The sequence below is a fragment of the Eriocheir sinensis genome, chromosome 2, assembly GCF_024679095.1.
Source record: "Eriocheir sinensis breed Jianghai 21 chromosome 2, ASM2467909v1, whole genome shotgun sequence".
Taxonomy (NCBI): Eukaryota; Metazoa; Arthropoda; class Malacostraca; order Decapoda; family Varunidae; genus Eriocheir; species Eriocheir sinensis.
This window is the reverse complement of record NC_066510.1, coordinates 6,956,725-6,976,828: the sequence shown is the minus strand read 5'-3', so window position 1 is coordinate 6,976,828 and position 20,104 is coordinate 6,956,725. Positions and strand designations below refer to the sequence as shown.

The 20,104-nt window shown below is 43.9% G+C and overlaps 2 protein-coding genes across 2 annotated transcripts in view; one reads left to right on the top strand and one right to left on the bottom strand.

The window, feature by feature from the left end:
* The window catches only part of LOC126998946 (grpE protein homolog 1, mitochondrial-like), a 56,286-nt gene that overhangs the window by 3,067 nt on the left and 33,115 nt on the right, over window positions 1–20,104 (bottom strand). The window contains exon 3 of the mRNA XM_050861238.1: window positions 17,132–17,245. Coding sequence (XP_050717195.1) covers window positions 17,132–17,245 — 114 coding nt within the window. The remainder of the gene's footprint in view (window positions 1–17,131; window positions 17,246–20,104) is intronic.
* On the top strand, window positions 3,348–13,343 carry LOC126998940 (piggyBac transposable element-derived protein 4-like). Its single transcript, XM_050861227.1, has 2 exons — window positions 3,348–9,091; window positions 9,279–13,343. Exon 2 carries the CDS (start codon window positions 10,297–10,299, stop codon window positions 11,347–11,349), a length of 1,053 nt encoding a protein of 350 aa, XP_050717184.1. The 5' UTR covers window positions 3,348–9,091; window positions 9,279–10,296; the 3' UTR covers window positions 11,350–13,343.

Here is a 20,104-nt window from a genome sequence, read left to right as displayed (position 1 = left end):
AGCAGACAGTTTTTCTATTCTCGAGGCACCAGAACTACATTCGACCAACAACGTAAAGCTAACCCGACGTATCGTCCGAGATGGAGGGTGAATGGAAGTCAGTCACATCCAGGAGGGCATACAAGATGCCAAGGCTTGCCCCCTGTTCCTGTGTGAGCATAATATCCATCGTTCCTGTTGCGAGCATAGTATCCACCGTTCCTGTTTTCTTTTTTGCAGCACCATCCCTTTTAACCATCTTTCTTGGGGACATTGTTAAAGCACAAAGAACTCACACTGTAGGAGTGCTGAAAACACACTAGTGCTGAAAACATGACACGAGTGCACAGATGCTATTTCTACAAGTTTACAACGCGGATTGAGACTAGAGCTGTCATCTGGCAGTCAAGAAATACCCTAGTCCGAGCAAGAATGAACCCCAAATCTTGCAAAATTCTTGCGTTTCTTGTTCTGGTGTGTCAGATTTTAAAGAATTCCCCCAATTCATGGCAAGAATCAGTGGGGCTGGGTACGGCCACTGTCTTGCTGGCTGCACCTCCATAGGCCTATGGCGATAACCATTTCCTGAGATTCCTATGGGTAACCCTGCCCGGTGGGGGTGGACATAGAGTTCATGAGGTTACTGTTGTGTTACTGTTGCACCACAGACCATTTTAAAGCATCACTATGATAAGCAAGAACTCCCAATATGAAAACATGATCATCATCGTTAGAAACAAGAAATTGAAACGATGCCATTTCTCAATATTTTGTAAGGAAAAAGGACGTTTTAACCCGGTAGCAGTGACGGGCCAAATGTGTGGCTTTACCGTGTACAAGCTATGCGCCAAATTTTTACCATGATATAAACCCCCAAAATAGATGAAGCGTAAACTGATCACAAATGCGTTGGTACTATATATTATGAAATGGTTTGCGTGAGTGATGATTTTTTCTCATTAATTCGCTTAGAGGGGCCTTTAAGATACATGATCTCCGCAGCTACTGGGTTAAGGAACTCTGAATGGCAATATAACTACTGAAATACTCTTAATGAACTGTAGAACCTGTAACTGTGACTAAATTAACGTGTGTTGTCCTTGATGAGTGACAAAATGAGAAATAGTCCTTGAAGTGGTGTAGACGTGGTAGACGAAGGAGGCGCAGGAGGAGAAGGGGCGTCAGGTTCACGGCAATAACGGGAGTCTGATGTGTGGAGAGGAGAGAGGTGAGGCACCCAGAACCAGCCCACAGTTCTAAGTAAACCCGAGTGAGAGCAAAGCTGGAGCCGGAGTAGAATCAAGTGTTCAAAGCGAGGCCCGGCCGCTGTCTGACGAGGAAGGCGCTGACTGCCCACCAAGTCGCCTCCCATAGCGGGTTGAGAAGCCTCGGTGGTTCGGTCAACCGAGGCGTCGAACGGCATCAGGCGAACGAGCAGCGGAAGGGTAGCAGGTTGTTGCGGCACCTCTGTAGTTGTTCGCAGTGTCGAATGGCATGATACGAACGAGCAGTGGGAGTGTAGCAGGTGGTTCGCTGCGCCTCAGTAGTTGAACGGCTTCAGGGCAAACGAGCAGCAAGAGTGCCCCGGTCGTTCGCCACTCAGATGGTAACTGCCCTCACACAGGCCCCCCATACAAGAATCTACTCCAGGTAGATTAACCCCTAAAGGGCCGGAGGCGGCTATAGCCGCTTTTCCACGGAAGGGCCGGGGGCGGTTATAGCCGCTTTGCTTTTTTCGCGCTAAATTTATTTACTTTTCGGTAATTTTCGATGACCATTCGTTGGCAACACTGCCAGAGATATGTTTAGGCTACTGCTTCAGAATCTTGCCCGCTCTCACGATGGACAGGCGTACTGACACGGATTCTGACGCGTCCGATTTCTGCCAGACCCTGCCGAGCCCAGCAGAGCAACACGAATGAGAAGAGTATGCTACAATGACTCCCAAAACCACACATCACAAGACTGTGTTACATAGAGAAAGCTTAGAGTATTGACTATATATAAGAATTAGAGCATGGGGGCATCCGTTTTCATTACGCACTAGTCAAGGCCACACAAGCGAAACGAACGCAGAGCGGGCAAGAGCCTCGCTAACTCCAAAAGTCTCTCCTCTTCAACTCAATATTTCGCCAAAACCACCGCACATCGAAACGGTTTCATGCAATTAAAAGAAGAAGAGTTGATGATGACTATGACGACAAAGTAATTTGTTATTGCATTGTAGTTCAGCAGAATCAAGTGTGTGAATATAGGCTATTTTCGGTGTTTGGTGCTGAGGTGCCGGTCCTGTGGATGTTGTAGATGACCACCCAGGCCGGCCCTTTAGGGGTTAAACAAACAACTACCAAATGGAAAAGAAAAGAACATAAGGCAATAAATTAAAAACCAGGGGGGGAAACTGGCAAGAAAACACAGGAGTGACTTATGCAGGAAGTCTACTCAATAAATCTGGCCCCACATTATCCTTCCATGCCATATGGACGACCCGGTACCTGTAGGCCGGTAGACCCAAGACCAATCTCAACACTCGGACGATGTCCTGCTGAATCGTTGACGTATACTAGACGGGGCGGAGAGTACATCCCGGTAGTCCATAAGTGGTTCATCAATGGGAAGTTCAGTGGAGCTGGTGTCAGGTGATGGCTTCTCTACTATGGGAACGGGGCTGACAAGAGGTCCTTTCATAGCTGGTGGAGACAAGGGTCTAACGAGGTCGATGGTGACTCGAGGAAGTGGTTCTGTAACGACAGGTAAGGGTTGGAGGGAGACAGGACGTACACGACCTCTCCCCGACATCTGTTGGCACTTATCACAGGAACGACAGTAAGCACGGATGTCTGCTCCTATACCTGGCCAGAAGAAATGCTCAAAGATCTTCATCTCCATCTCACGACGAGAGAAATGTCCAGCCAAGGGACTCTCATGGGCCGTGGAGAGGATGATCTGACGGGAAGCACTTGGCACAACTAGGCAATGTTGGCCTACCTTGTTGGAAAGCTGGGAGGTGAGGCACTTCTTGTAGAGAAGCCCGTGGAGGTACAGGTACTTGAAGGATGACCCGTTCCTTGCTTTGTCGACATGTCCAGATGAGGCTTTCTGCCATATTGCTGCTAAGGAGGCACATGAGGCTTGAAGCTGCACGAACTCCTGAGGGGTAACTGAGAGAGGTTGAAGTTCCGGCAGGACGAGTGGATGAAGCCTCTTCAACCTACCAGCATGGGTGGTAACGGCGTGTACCTGGATGGCTGCAGGGGACTTCAGAACATGAGGAGTAGAAGTTCCTCGCAGCAACTTTGAAGATAAGGATGGTCTGAAAGAATCAAATGGAGATTGAGAGGAGTCAGGGTCATGGGGATCCCTTACCCCAGGGACGTTTACGATGAGGGCCCCAACGACCTTGAGAGGAGCTCGTACCACCTCAGTCCAACCGGTGAAGTAGGGACAGTTTAAGTGGCACCTCACCACGGGAAACTTGTCCACTCGTCCTAGGTAGTCAGCAAGTGAGGCCTTCGGACAACTCTCAACATCCACATCAGGTAGTAAGTCTTCAAAGGTGATTACACAGGAACAGCCAATATCCCTGATGATGTTGGAGTTCCAAGATCCATTAACAGTGCCTGAAACGGAAAATTTCAGGACACTTTTGTCACATAGGCAAAAGCCTACCTTATGTGACGAGATAGCAGGTTCAACATCTTTGAAGGCGCAGGGATTCTTTGGGCAGCACGGACGTAGATGGCCTTCCTCCCTGCATTGGTGACACCTCAGGGTTGCTGTACTAGGCTGGGCCGAGGTCTTGGCGGAGGCTCCTTAAGAGGACTCTGAAGATTTCGCGGGCAAAGCAGCCTTAGAAGAGTCTTGGGAACTAGGAGAGGAAGCTTTTGGATAGGCATTGCGGGCAGACAACCAGTCGTCGGCAAGTCTCACTGCGTCGGGAAGATCTTTCGGCCAGCAATCCTTGATGAAGATCCTCAAATCTGGGGTAAGATTAGTCATGAATTGATCAAGTAGCATAAACTCCCGGAGCGCTTCATAAGTGCAGAGGACATCAGAGGCTTCCAACCATGCCTGGAACAACCGAGTCAGATGGATGGAGAACTGCTGGTAGCTCTCCCCAACTCTAATCCTTGCGTGACAGAAGTCCTGACGGTAGTTGTTGGCAGTCTTGCTAAATCCAGTGAGGAGAGCCTTCTTCAAGAGAGCGTAATCTTCGGTTATTTCAGCTGACAAGGTAGTATACAATTCAGTGGCCTTACCCGTAAGGAGACAACCCAACCTCGCAGCGTAGCTATCCTTGTCGATCCGCAATAGTTCAGCCACCCTTTCAAAGCGGACAAGGTAGTTGATGTCTTCTCCCTCCTGGTAGCTGGGCAACTCAGGTCCTCTGACATTCTCACAGGAAGGAGGAGCCATTTTCCCCTGGACGACGACACAGGAGAGTTCTATCTCTTTTCCTACTTGCAGCTTCGCCAGTTGGAACTCCATCTCGGCAGCTCTTCTTTCTCCCTCTTGGCCAGGAGGCACTTCTCTTCTCTCTCAACTAGGAGACGTTTTTCCTCTCTCTTGGCAGCTCGCTCGTCCCTCTCGATTGCTTGTTGTTGGACAACGTAGCGGCCGAGATCCTCACCCTTAAGACCCAAGGCTTCAGCCTGAGCCTTAAGTACATCAAAACTGGACATGATTACAAGCAAATAAAATTAACCCAATAGACAATGACACCAATAAAGAACAATAAAGAAAAATACCAATTAGAAGTACATGAAACCAGACAAAGAACAAAAACCCAACAACAAAAACAAGACCAAGAAAATGCAACACAGAACCAAACAAACAGGAAGAACCAAAACACAATAAGAAAACAATGAAATAAGATTAGCAAAAACCCTGCAAAAAGGGTAATAATTGGCGTAGAAGCCCACCCAATACTCAAAGAGTGATTGGGTAACAAGGTCAGCACAAGGGCTGAAAAAGTGCTATGGCAGCACCAACAAATCCCACCGTGGGCATGCAACAGCCACAAAAGAACGGTGAAGGATGGAACACTCACTTCCAGGCCACAGACAGCAAGTGGCGCGCAAAGGCGACTTAACAACCCAACCCTTCCGATTAGCAGTTGATCCAATCCTGGCGAGGTCGCCACATGTCAAGGTTTCAGAGTTGGGTGCTTTAATCGGAAGGGGATAACAAGGAACAAGATAAATGGTTAGACACCAATTTACTTTAAATAAAGTAATGAAACCAACAACAACCCTCACAAAAACTGAAGTCTCCAACACGAAGGCTTCAGCACGCCAGACTCAGAAATGATCCTTTTGCACAGCTTCTTCCTCTTCTGGGCGTCCCGTCCTCTGAGTGGTAATGACGAGGCAGCACAGCTTCGTCCTTGAAGTGGTGTAGATGTGGTAGATGAGGGAGGCACAGGAGAAGAAGGGGCGTCAGGTTCACAGCAGTAACGGGAGTCCAATGCATGGAGAGGAGAGAGGTGAGGAACCCAGAACCAGCCCACAGTTCTAAGGAAACCCGAGTCAGAGCAGAGCTGGAGCCGGAGCAGAATCAAGTGTTCAAAACGAGGCCCGGCTGCTGTCTGACGAGGAAGGCACTGGCTGCCTACCAAGTCACCTCCCACAGTGGGTTGAGAAGCCTCGGTGGTTCGTACGAATGAGGCATCGAGCAGCTTCATATGAACGGGCAGCGGGAGTGTAGCAGGTCGTTGCGGCGCCTTGGTAGTTGTTCGCGGCATCGAACGGCACGATGCGGGCGGGCGGCAGGAGTGCCCCGGTCGTTCGCCTGATAAGTTGGTAGTTGCTCTCACATATGATTGCGCAAAACTTTTAATGTCCATATCTTGAAACTATGTTTTTCGTAACTCAAAAAATTGACGAGAAGCCACCGTTACTCATTTTAACTTAAAATCTTGGCAACAAGTTGGTGATATGGAAATGAATGAATGGTCACCCTCAGAATTCCCAGTTTGTGAAGAACAAAAGAAATATGAAGGCAAACAGTGCGGGAAGCAGGCAAAATTCTGGCGTTGTGACATGATGAAAAGACAGAACAACATTACTTAACGAAAAGGTGGTTTGGAAAAACTGAGGGTGACCATTGATTTATAAATCTGCAAACTATTTACAGCCCATTATTGAAATGGCTCAAGCTAATATATAATGTAGCCATTACAAGCCTTAGAGTAATAGTAACAATGAATGACATCACACATCATGACGTCATGATGTAGAACGTTCATAGTCATACGAAAGAAGGAGAATGTTACTAGGTATGTAACTGTAGTGTTTCAACCTAAAATTCGCGATACTTATTTTTAACATTTTTTTTCCTTTTTACCAGAGTATCACCTAAAGTAATATTTCAATGACTACATATTTTAAAGAAGTTTAAGTAAAGTATAGTACAATTTAGAGTACTTTCAATTGGTGAATAATTCTACCAATGATATTTTGTGCTGCTTTCAGGGACAATTTGTGAAAAATTGCTCTAAGTGTTTATTTGTGGGTCTAGAGCAGTGCTACTCAACTGGTGGCCCGCTGTCCGAATCCAAACCTTCTGAGTGTTGTAGCTGGACCCCAGGCTCAAGGGGAAGAAAAACATAATTAAATAACATGAAGGTCCTGGCAATGGATAATTGCAAGTTGATTTCCTTGACTGACTGTAGGGCCTATAGTCAGTCGAGGAAATACACATGCAAGAATCCATCGACAGGACTTTCATGTTATTTAATTATATTTTTATCGGTGTCACAGACGCCGATCAACAGATTGTCCATCTTCTTGTTCTCTTCAAGCTGTTTTCCTAGCTTACCCATGCATTGTAGACATGACATTGTATAATAACATTTGTTAGCCTTGATGAACTCTACAACATGGCATTACAGTTTTTTTTTATTTTTTTTTTAACGTCTTGGCCTGTGGTGCTGGTAGGTCTTCATAGTAGGGCCAGATGGCCCTGACGGCCCCAGCCCGTTGTGGTGCAGGCAAGTGTTTACAGTGGCGCCATCTTTACTTTTCAGCATTTTTCATTTTAGACCCCTAGTTCTGTAGCAGTCACCGTTAATCCATAGAGTACGGGTGGTGATATATTTCTTTGGATGCTGTGCACGGGGAAAATTTAGGCATTTAAAAGAGGTGGAAATGGTGTCTTTCTTCTTTGCAATAATTGTATATTCATCTAGTATATATATGGGTGTGTAATAAAACTTCTCTCCTAATAATAATACAAAAGTCATGACTGCCGAAAATATTGCGCATTTTCTCGTGGCTGTGACGCGTCGGCGTGGAAGCACCCCACTTGCTCTCTCTCTCTCTCTCTCTCTCTCTCTCTCTACTTGCCCCTCCCTCCTCTGTCAATGTCACTACCGTACAAGTCATCAGAGTCACTGTCACTTTGATTCGCCCGCGCTCTACTTCTGCCCGGAGCAGAGGAGCTACTTGACACGTCACGAGACATGACAGATGTATTCCGAACAAAAGTGGAAAATGATCTGTGACCTTCGGTAGGCTGCACGCTGGAGACGAATGAGAGTGTGTACAGATGCCAGATGCCTCCACCATTCTTCTGAGTCAAGGAACTGGCGGTATATTTGAAACGTAGGGAGCGTAGAGTGTGATGATAATACAGTCGTCCCTCACATAGTACAGTTTCCAATAGTACGGTTTCGGTTTTATACGGATTGTCATAAATTTTATTTTTAGGATTTTTAAATTTCCCGCTCGTCGCACCAAATAGCAATGACGTGAATGGCAACACTGTTCTACCCATGGAAGTAGAATTGGTGGAGTCGACATCAGCCCAATTAAGTGAATCCACCAAACTGTCATTTTTAGGGCCGCAAGATTGTGGAAACCTGCCAGGTGTCAGGTGTCGTCAGGTCAGGCTCCCCCTTAATGGGTTCGGCCAGGCTTTTCTCACCCGTGTATCCCTCATCTTCCGGCCCTAAAAATGACAGTTCGGCGGCTTTACCTCAATGAATGGGATTATCACCCCAGACTGCCACCCATGCGCATCTCCTCAGTCCATGTGTGTGCACATCAGGAATAATGTTTTGCCAGATTGAAACGTATGCGCTTTCCTTAAGTCCGTGTGTGTACACAGCCTCAAATATGCTTCTCCATTACCATATAACATGAATATGGGACCCAAGAGACAAACTAAAACACTTGCTGTAAGCACCCCAAGGCGTTCGAGAAAGCTGTTCACCTTGCAGAAGAATTCAAATTTAGAAGCTACGTTTTGGTAAGAGTTAAGTTGCGGTAGAGAGAGCATACCACTTGAATCCAAGTCCCACCTGGCTCAGCTTCTACTCGCCGGCCAAAGTTGCCAGTTATGCATTTTCTGCCGTAGTGTTACCACGCTGGGCAACGGAGCCATCCTGGCAGCGCTCCCTTCCACATTGTCAGCGAGCAGACCTTGTCTTACTCTCTACCATAGTCTCTATTGCTGTCTAAATCATACTTGAAATAAGATATGAAACGGTAATTGTGGAGATTGACTCCGCACCTCCAAATACGGCATTACGCCTCCCTCTTATATATGTAGTTAAGGGACGCATATTTAAACTACTCCAACCGAACTTTAAATAACCTTACCTCTAATGGGGGGGGCTTCGCCCACCTCAATCCCCCCAGCGTGGTAACAATGCACTGTGACTGCAGCAGAAAATGCATAACTGGCAACTGAGCCAGGCAGGAGCTAGATTCCAGAGGAGTGCCCAGGAGTGTTTCTAGGGGGGGCACTAATTTTATACGGATTTTCGAATAGTATGGGGGTCCTGGGTCCCTAACCCCCGTACTATTTGAGGGACGGCTGTATATATGATCCCCGTATGGGTGGGGCGTGTGGTAGCGCACTTATATATATATATACAATCGACGTAATCTAAGGGTTAAGGTCGTGCGCACTTCCTCCCCAGTGACTCATAAGAAAATGGGTGTGGCAGCACAAACTAATGTTTTGATGTCCTTTTCTCCAGTGCCGTCTATGTATTTTCATCATCGCTGTGTCGTCTCCCTGTCTGTCGTGTTGCATCTTCAATGTAAACTTCTCTTGTTACTCGTTTATCTTCCACTGTCTGTCCTCGTCCTCCTATTGTTAACCCGTAAACTGCGCCAGACATCTTAAGATGCTATGAGTTAGACTGCGCCAGACATCTTAAGATGCTATGAGTTAGACTGCGCCAGACATCTTAAGATGCTATGAGTTAGACTGCGCCAGACATCTTAAGATGCTATACATCTTAAGATGCTATGAGTTAGACTGCGCCAGACATCTTAAGATGCTATGAGTTAGACTGCGCCAGACATCTTAAGATGCTATGAGTTAGACTGCGCCAGACATCTTAAGATGACGCATGTTCCAAGGTGGATATTTATATTTCCCGCAATGCCAAAGTATATTCCAATGAACCTCGTGTGGCAACATCATCCCTCTTTCACACCATGTAGTCACCATCGTCATATTAGTTGCTCTTTAGCAGTCATGGAGAGTAGAAGTATGTCATCTACTGATGCTAACCAGCCCCATAGCTCCTGCGGTCATGACTGTTGGGGAGACATGGGAGGTGGTAAAAAGAAAGTATTGGTAAAGAGAAAGATTGTAGTAGGCAAATCTGAAAGTGACAGTGATTCGGATTGTATTCAGCCATCAGATTCAGCTGGTCTGAGGAAGCGTGGCAAGCGTAAGCATGCTTCTGGCCCTCAAGGTCACAGACCAGGCAGCCTACTCAGTCACTGACACCAACAAAATTTTTACCAATGCTAGTAGACCCTGATGAATCACTGTCATCTCTGTCTGATGATCCAGAGTGGCAGAAAGATGAGGAAAATGACAGTGGGGGTATAGGAGAAGACTCAGCTAATGAACTGAGTGAGGGAGGGGTGTCAGCTGGGATGGGAGAGGAGGGGGAGGCAGAGGGAGACGCAAGACAACGCGTACTCCATTCATCTGGTCTGATGAATCAGACTTTGTGCCAGACATTCATAACTTTGACAGAAATATTGCTGGTGTGACTAATGACTGGCCTCTTGATAATGATGCACAATAGGTTGATTATTTTGAAACATACACTGATGACCAGGTAATGCAGCTTGTTGTGTCACAAACAAACAACCATTACAAATACACTATGGAGCACGCTACATTCACCCCAAAATCACGGGTTTATCGCTGGTCTGACACAAACATAGAAGAAATGTATGGTTTTTTTTGCTCTGTTACTGCTGATGCCACATATAAAAAAAACATGTACTGAGTGATTATTGGAAAATTGATGCCTTGATTCCAACACCAATTTTGGGGAAATTCATGAGAAGAGACAGATTCCTTTTATTGATAAGGTTTCTACATTTCCATGACAATAACGAACGTGATGAAAATGATCATTTGTGGAAAGTTAGAAGAGTATTTACCATGAATACTAAGAAGTACAGACAATTCTTTTATCCTTTTTGCAAGGTTGTTATAGATGAAACCCTGGTGTTGTTCAAGGGGAGACTTATATTCAAACAGTATATACCTTCAAAAAGGCATAGGTTCAGTATCAAATTCTTTATCCTTTGTGACTGCGAAACAGGGATAGTTTTAGATGCAATAGTGTATACTGGCACCCCTGTTGACATTCCACAAGGTGACCCTTTGGGAGTATCTGGCGCAGTTGTGAAGAAAATGATGGAAAGGTACATTGGTAAGGGACATATCCTATATACCGATAACTGGTACACTAGCCCTAGTCTGTGTCAGTATTTACTGGAAAATATGACTGGGTCATGTGGCACAGTACGTAAGAACAGGAAACATATGCCAAAATCTGAAGCACGATCTGTTCCTGGTAATGTGGAACTGCAAAAGAGTGGAAAAGTCCTGGCCGTAAATTGGCATGACAAACGTGACGTGACCATGCTCACCACTGTTCATCAAGGACACATGCAGGACACTGACAAGGAAGGCCACAGGACACATGAAAGAATTAGAAAGCCAGATGCTGTCATTGATTACAACGGGAATATGCGCCTAGTCGACAAAAGTGACTGTAAGCTTGCTGGTATTGAATGCATGAGGAAATGTGTCAAATGGTACCATAAGCTATTCTTTCATGTTGTTGATGTTACAATGCTGAATGCATATAACATGTACTTAGTCAAGACTGGAAAAAAAAAAAAAAAGTTTTCTTACAATGTAGCCAACCAGCTCGAGGACGACGTCAGTCACATGGTCCTGACAGACTCCTGTGTAAGGACTACCTCACCAGACACAAGTAGGAATATTTACCAGACACAGAAAAAGGACGCAAACAACAGAGACGGTGTCATGTATGTACCTCTACAAACAAACGTGAGAGGTCAAGAAAAATGGTGGTGACTATGTGCGCAGAATGTCAAGTACCAATGTGTGCTGTACCCTGTTTCACTGAGTATCACACACTGAAAGAATACTGAAAAGCACAGTGTAAGGTAGACTGTAAATAGTTTAGGGTAAGGGAAAATAAAATAGGTGATCTGAAAGGTGAATGTTCTTAAAAAATAATACAAGCAAATGTTACAGGAAATTGACAAAGTGATGTTTCCTGTGATTTACTTCGTATGTTGTAACTGGAATGAATAATCAGTTTTAAGATAATGTTCAGACGTGACTGTGCCGTGTGTCATCTTCCCTTTGCCACCATCCTGTATACCCCTTCACTACCAGCGCTCCCAAGGTCGCCCCATATCCGCGACCTTTATCCAGCCATCATTGTCACATTAGGAGAATTATTATTTTTTTTTTTTTTTTACACTATTTGGTGCTCAACATGTCCCTCTTGGATGTTGTTATACTAAAAATTGTTTACCAGCAGGTTAATTTTTTGCCATTTATTGCGCACCCAGGAGCTATTCCCGAATCTCAATTGCCCAGCTTATGGATTAAATTATACATATTGTTCCACATTTACACCAATACTCCAATGTCATTCACACTACACTACATCTTCACAAACACATATACACTCAACCACCTCTTTTATGTGTCTTGTCCATGTCAATGACCTGTGTGATTTTTGTCAATAAAGTAACCCTGACGGATATTGCCTTTCTCTATCCGTGAACCAATTAGCATTTAGAACACTCACTACGGTCAACAGTTCCATAATATATATTGTTGGGGGGGTGTTGGAGGGTCATGCAATGCCGATCTAGCACAATTTTTGTGCTATCAACACTTGTTCTACTCCTGGAGCTTTGGGTCCAGCTACAATACTTATCTGGACCTCTGCATACAATTGAACTTGGTTAACTGGACCTTTGCTTATAACAGTTGTGTAGCCCTGGTCTAGAGGCTTGTTTGGTGATCATACCATTTGCTGTTCATGAGAGTCCGTCTCCTAAAAATAAGATGGGACAGGTGTACATATAAAGGTTTCATTTAATGCATCCTTTCAAAGATGTTTCGTCCATTTCTTACATGATTCTTATGAGTAGTCAACGAAGTAGTTTGGTAAGGGGTACTTCGGGTTATTAACCCGTGGGCTTCGGCTATGGAAAAGCCGAGAAGTGGCCGAGAAACGACAAAATTACACTGCATTTTGAGACTAAGAAAAGAGCATGGAACGTACATCAGAGTACTCCTCTCATAACCATAAAGCCGTTAAAAACATTTACTTTTACTCAAACTCCATTCTTTTTGGGTGGTGTTTGCTACAAAATAAACAGTTTCGTGACGTGTGGCATCTAGCCAAGTCACTTGTTGTCTACTATGGAGAATTTGCCAAGTGATTACTGTATGGATAGCTAATGGAGTATGCCATGACCTTAAACCACCACCTATGACAAAAAGCCCACATCAAGATCACTCAGCCACCACAATGATCTCGGGCATTCACAGTGGGTTGCGCTATGCCACCACCGCCTACAATTAGCTCGAATTAGGTGTTTTATGGCGAGCCCTTTTTAGGGTCCACCGTACCACAGCCACGACTCGTGAAAGCCCGAAAAAGGGCCTGCCGACGTTCTCAGGTTAAGGGATTATCTTCAGTAAATGTAATTTCCAGCGAGTCAATTTTGCTTTAGGCCCACAGAACCTACTGCATGGTTACTGTAAGAATGAAGGTGTGCATGGTGGCAACAAGGTGCACAGTGAGCCATGAGCACTTTGACTGGCCACAAAAGCACTTGAGAACACCAGCAGATAGCCAAATCTTTAACTTAAAAATAATCACAGGAAGTCCAGCAGATATTTCAAAACTATGGATGTTATATATGCACATGCTGAGGTTTGACTATATTCTCTTTAACCCTCTCGCACACCATAAGTTTCCAATAAGTTTCTGTTCCACACCCTCAGGCCCGACCGGACTACATTCCCGGACGTATTTTACCCTCACAGATATATCATACCACAATAAATTTGGTATCAATGGCTTCATAAAGACTTATACTAGAACATGCATAAATAAAAATAGAGGAAAATATATATATATATAATATATATATATACATATATATATATATATATATATATATATATATATATATATATATATATATATATATATATATATATATATAAACAATACAAACTTGTTTCAAGTCTCCATATAGAGTATTGTAGACAATAAATCCGAAGTACCAACTCTTCCCCACTCGCTAGCTCGAAATTTTGTGAGCCAACTTTTTTAGCCGATTCTATGTTTCGAAGCGGAATTTCGTGAGGATTCTTATGGTATCCTCAAAATCCTCATACGCCTATTAGTTCCCAAGTTACACCGAGAAAACTGTATTTTTTTCCTCTCCAGTCAGAGTAGGCTAACAAATAAAAATCACTCAAAGCTCCTCATCTACGCTCCTTAAAAAGGTTGCCATATGTTACCATAAAGAAACTTATCCCAACAAATGGCGTTTCCAAATTTGACGCATTTTCACTGAAAACTTAATTTTTAATAAATTTTTAAAACTTTTATGACGCGTTTTGCATCATCGTGCGCGAGAGGGTTAAGTAATGCACATATAGTTTCAATCTAGGGTCTTTGAGAAGCTTCCTTGCCCCCAAAGTATGTGTGAATGGGGAGAATTGTGATGGGGATGACAGTTAGGTGGGGCTCTAAATGGGTTGATAGATGCAACACATCTACTCTCTGTGGAAGGCTTATAGCTACTATCCTCAGCAGGCTTGTGGGACTAAGGGAGGGCCCTTGGTAGATGTACAGTCACCTCTCGATTAACACGAGTTTAAATAGCGCGTTTTTTATTTAACACGAGTTGATGTTTAAGGAGATACGTTGAACTAACGCGATATGTTCAATTCAACAAGAGTTTCATCGATGACATCACCACGCGGAGACGCTGTCTCAGTCTGAAGCTAGCTGGCACTGCGAATGGAACGTTTCTCTGGAATACGTACACTGGATTTTGACCTCTACTATGGCACCCAAGTGTCCTTCTACCTCCTCACAGGAGGTGGAAGGATGGGGTGAGGAGGGAGGAGGGAGAGCGGGGTGAGGATTCGGCAGACAACGACGACGACCAGTGACGCATCAACAAAGTGATGGTGAGTGGAAGGACGTGTTTTTTGTTGTGTCAGTGAATTACAAAAGTAATGTAGCAGTTCTTTCTTTAGAAAACTTTAACTTAAAGGAGTTATCTCTGTCACCAATAGCATGGGTAGTCAAAGGAAAGGGAAGGAGGCAAGTGAAGCGGAGTGGCAGAGGTGAAGGGAGAGCGGGGTAAATGTAAGAAGTATGACAGAAAGAACGAAGATGATGCAGGTGTTTCTGAGTGAGATGGGACATGGGGTGAATGGGAGGAGTGGAAGGGAGTGGATGGTGCTGCTGCTGGGGCTGAGTGGAGAGACGAATGGACGAGTGATTGAGGCAGTGAAAGAGTTCCTGGAGAGCATGTGGCGTGCAAGATGTAGGGAATGATACCTTGCCCCGAGTAGAACATAGACTTTCCGCATGTTATTGTTTTCTTTCACAGGAGCTGCCGATACAAAGGCCTGGCTGGAGAGAAATCCCAAGCCACCTGTGACATCAAGATCAAGATTGAGGAGGGATGGTGGCCGACGCAGGTGAAGAACAAATTTAAATAAATTGAGAACGTGTGTTTTTGTTGTTTCTGTGACCTACTAATGTATTAATAATGTTGTTGTTTTTTAAGGTTAGAGTAACAAAATCCCCAAAATAGGCAGACTTTCCCAGTGTCCAGGAATGTAACCCCCCCTATTACCATTGTTTCCTATGGGGAAATTATGTTTGAATAACGCGATTTTAAATAACGCGACATCTCCAGGAACATAACCCTCGCATTAATCGAGAGGTGACTGTAACTCTTTCCATACTCTTGTAGATCAGAGGGAGATAGAAGGGGTCAAGTGAGTTTGAAGGTGGTAGATGGCATGTTGCTCTCTGTGCCATCCACCACCACCACCAACACCACTTATAAAGCTCAAAAGAAAAATCTCAGCGATATTAACCTATCCTCTTCACTGTTTTTCTTTTCTATTAGATAATAAAAAATATATACAACAGTACAAATTTAGAGAAAACAATAAGCTTTCAAATGATGTACTGCAAAATGTTATAACCTAACATTCTATAACTCGAAATTTTATATAACTCGGCAAGGTAGAGATAAAGTTGGGAGCATTTACTATAGCTACGCATGGCGGTCGTGCTCATCTCTGTCCCATTGGCCATTCACGTCTGTGGTGGGAAAGAACCCTAAACCCAACACAAGGCCAGTGTAACATCTGGGTTACCAGTTTACCTTCCCCAGGTTTCCCCAGGTACCCATTTATCAACCATCCCAAAAGGGAGGATGAACAGCTGAGTGGGCTGCACACCAACTGCCCAGGCCGGGATTCAAGCCCAGGCCTGCAGATTTGCAGTCAGGGACGTTAACCACTGCACTGCAGAGGCAGGGCAAAGAAATATTCTTTACAAAATCAATTTTGAATTTCAACAAATAACTGAAAAAAAAATCAGTAAAAATTATGTATCTTGTCATTTTGCACATGGTGAAACCACACTAGCTTTATTTCAACATGCACTGTTTACACGCCTGGGCCATATGAACCAACTCACTCTACTGCACTTTCTTAAACATCTCGACGTGCTGACAAGTTGTAGCCACATCTCATGGTCTACAGTAAACATGGCGTGCCCACACTAACTTTGTTCAAACATCCTTGCGTTCAATAAACATGTTAGGAATGCAACGTTGAGCAACTAGGGCAACAAGTTGCATCCAGATGGCAGAGTTGGCCAAACGGTCAGAGGAGTCAGTACGTTTGTAAACAAAGGAGATGTAGTAGCTATGTGAGTAGGGCCAGTGTCACCTCATCTGCATCTTCTTGGTTTCTGCAATGTTTTGTTCAAACATGATTGCTGATTCCAGTAAAGGATCACCTTTAAGAGCTGCTAAGGGAATATTGTGGGGAAGCTGTTGTATGGGACATTATATTTTATGCATGCAGCTTATACAGTCCTGTTGAACTACCCCTTCCCCCACCTGCAAGAAGCTGTGTGCCTAACGGGTTCACTGAACACAGGGCATGTTTACACGCCCGGATCACGTGACCCAACTTGCTCTACTATGCTCTCTGATGCATCTCAGCACGCTGGTGAGTTGTAGCTACATCTCATGGTTTATATTCGGTATGGTGTGCCTACACTTGTTTGAACATGTATCTGCCCCACACTCCCTCATTCTCTCCTTTCCCACTCCTCAGCCTCACATTTGTCGTCTGCCTACGCTCATACCCAACCTAGCTCTATATCTCTGAGCTTTATTTTCCACTTTTATAACTGATTAAAGATTACACCATGCTTCAAAATGTCAGCTGTTATATACTGTACAGTGCCATATTTTCCTAATTTCTAATTTTTATGCATGTTGTGTGGGGGAGATTTGCACAACTCTGAATACTGAATAACTCAGCAAGGCTGGAGTCCCTATAGTGCTAAGTTATAAAACTTTTACTGTACAATAAAATATATATTCATAAATCAGGTGTTAAAGAAATATTGGTGATATAACATTCATATTTTGTATGCAGAGGCATCCCAAATACAGCTCAGCACCCATAAAGAATAACCTTGGGGTGAAGGGGTTAAATTATGTGAGAATGCATACAATAAGTTAAAAAAATATAAAAGTAGCTTCCTCACCTCAAGAAGATCTTTGCAAAATCCTTGAATACCAAACTGCTTTGCTTCAGTAATCTGCTTTTCTAAGCGCTTCCTTACATTTTCACGGTCAGCTAACGTTCTCTGATATTTTTCCTGCAATAGAAGAGATGTTATTGGATTAAAGTGCTGAAATTTTTATTGTAACAAAAAATCAGTTAGAAATACCACCATTACAGACAAAGTACATCTCTATGCCTTGATTCTAGAGGTGGGCATTCTGCTACTAAGGTCCACTAATCGCTAATCCGCTAATTAGTGAGCTAAAAAAAAGGTTAGCGGATTAGCGGATTGAAAAATTTAGCGGATTAGCGTTATCGGAGTGCCAAAATTGTAAGTCCACTAATCGCTAATTTCCATTTTCTCTCCTCTACTTTCAGTACTTTCAACTGTATATTTCACACACACACACACACACACACATATATACACACACATACACACACACACACACATATATACACACACACACACACACACACACACACACCACACACACACACACCACACACATTATAATTATATAGTTATGTAGCCCTACTTACTATACCTGGGGTGATAAAGATTAATGGAGTGTCACGTGTGAGTGGATCAGTGGAATTACTATATAAAAATCTACATGATAGGAAACAAACAGACAGGAGAGACATACATATAGACAGACACCCATGCTGCGTGTTGGTCCGGAAGTCACTTCCTGTTACTTCCTGTAGCCTTAACCCCTTCACTCCGGCGACGCCGACGTCGGCGTCCAACGGGCGTCCGACGGCGTCACCGTATTTAAAGGGTTAGTCCTCTTCTAAACCTCTTAATCCTCTTCCATTTCCTCTTAATCCTCTTCTAATCCTCTTAAGGGGGTACGGGACACCTGAGGTCATCTAACTAAACTATCGGGTATTGCGGAGAAACTAAGTAGGCATCTATGTTGCCTATATTTTGTATGAGCCAGAACAATGTATGTATACTTATATGTATACTCATAAATATACATGTGCGTATACGTGTAGCAACACAAAATTACACAGCACCATTAATATGTAGCAAACCACTTTCATTTTTTGTCTGTGAATAGTCTTTAGGTATGCCTAGAGCCCTATGGAAATTATTCTGAAAGTTTCCCATACAGAAAGGCATAACGGTATTTCTTTTATTAAGTTCGTCGAACATCGCATAAAATCGTGTTTTTTTTGGTCAATTTTACCTCTTAATGCTCCTATCTCCTTTACCCTATCAACAATATCTAATCATAGGTCCCTAGCTACTTGTACAATCAACATTTCCCGCACTTTTCACATAAATCCGATTGATTTTAGATTTTCTGTGATTAAAAAAGACAAAATAGCCTAAAACTCGGTCCATTTAAACCCACACCATTTAAAATTTGCACGACAAGGAAAACATTGCTCGGGCATTATTTCTAGATGGTTTAAGAACGTTTTTACCCCATTTTGCAAAATGCTATATTTTGACCAAACCCCCCCCACCCACCCCCAGGTGTCGCGTACCCCCATAACCCTTTCATTGCTAGGCGCTCGCAACGAGACTATCCCTCAGGCGCGCTCGGGGAGCCCAATGGGGGGTCTCTTTTAACCTCTGTATCTCAAAAACTATTCAGCACAGCTAAAAACCAAAACCACCACTGGAAAGAGGGGGTCCAGATCTATAGGAGTTGGTTATGTATGCCTCTCTTGCGAACGTACATGCACGTTCAGGGAGTGTTGAATGTTAACACTTACATCGGTGCATGCGTGATGATCAGCCGTATTGAGGGAACTGCGGACATCTTTTCTTCAGATTCTGGCAAGGGAGTATTGCCAACTGCAATATTTACAACTATTTGGTCAAAGAATCAGTCAGGTGAAGCTATGCAAAAATGCCACTATATTGGGCAAGAACATCCACGAGTTACTCGTCCGTACATTTGCCGTGCTGGGCTGATATGATTTTCCACCAAATTTAGTGAAGAATCCACTGAATTGGCAATCCTGTGTTGTGAGAATTGTGTTGGAACACTCTCATAAGCGGGAGATTTGAGTGCGGGTGGAGGTCGCAGCGAGCATTTAGCGCCACCAGCAAATACGCCTAACATCTGCTGCGAGCGTTTAGCAATGAAAGGGTTAAGAGGAAATGAAAGAGGATTAAGAGGAATTTAGAGAAGGAATGAGAGGTTTAGAAGAGGATTAATCCTTTCCATTTTCTCTTGACCCTTTCCATACTGTGACGCCGATGTCCGCGTCACAGATAGAAAGGGTTAAGATGCCTAGCGTTAAGTAAAGGATAATATTTGATTGTTCATCAGAGGAACGTAGAAGATAGTGATTTTTCACCTAAGTTGTTTGAGGAGGAACCATATTTGCCTCTAAAATTTATCAGTACTTGATAACTCCTATAATATACTCAATCAATTCATCTGTAGTTTCGACCGCGCCACTCATCTGGTTACAATTAGCAACAAGGGAAAGAGAGGGAATCAAAATATTGCTCATTGTGGGATGGTCTGCCTTCCCATAAAGGACGTCACTGGACATGACAGGTTAGTAAACTATTTGCTCCCAGGGAATAATCTATTAAATAGTTGTTATATTACTATTAGTCTATTATTATTCATCGGAAATTATGTTTTTGCAGATTCAACAACAACAACAAAAAAAAAAGTTAGCAGACTGTTGGGGACTTGATTAACCCCTTAGGGACACCCATCCAGCCTGCGGCCAAACGGTGGTTTACCATTGCAGGACGCTCGTCCCGCCTGCGGACGGCCCATTTTCTTTAAATTTCGCTCGTTTTCTCAGTGTCCTTGACCGCTTCCCTACTCAGATAAACACTCTCTGGCAACCCCCACACAGTAGACATACAAACATACGCCTAGCCCACACAGTTACACACTCGTACATGATGGAAGGTGGAAGCGAGACCCCACCCTCTCCCCACCCATTCACTCCACCTGTGCTCGTC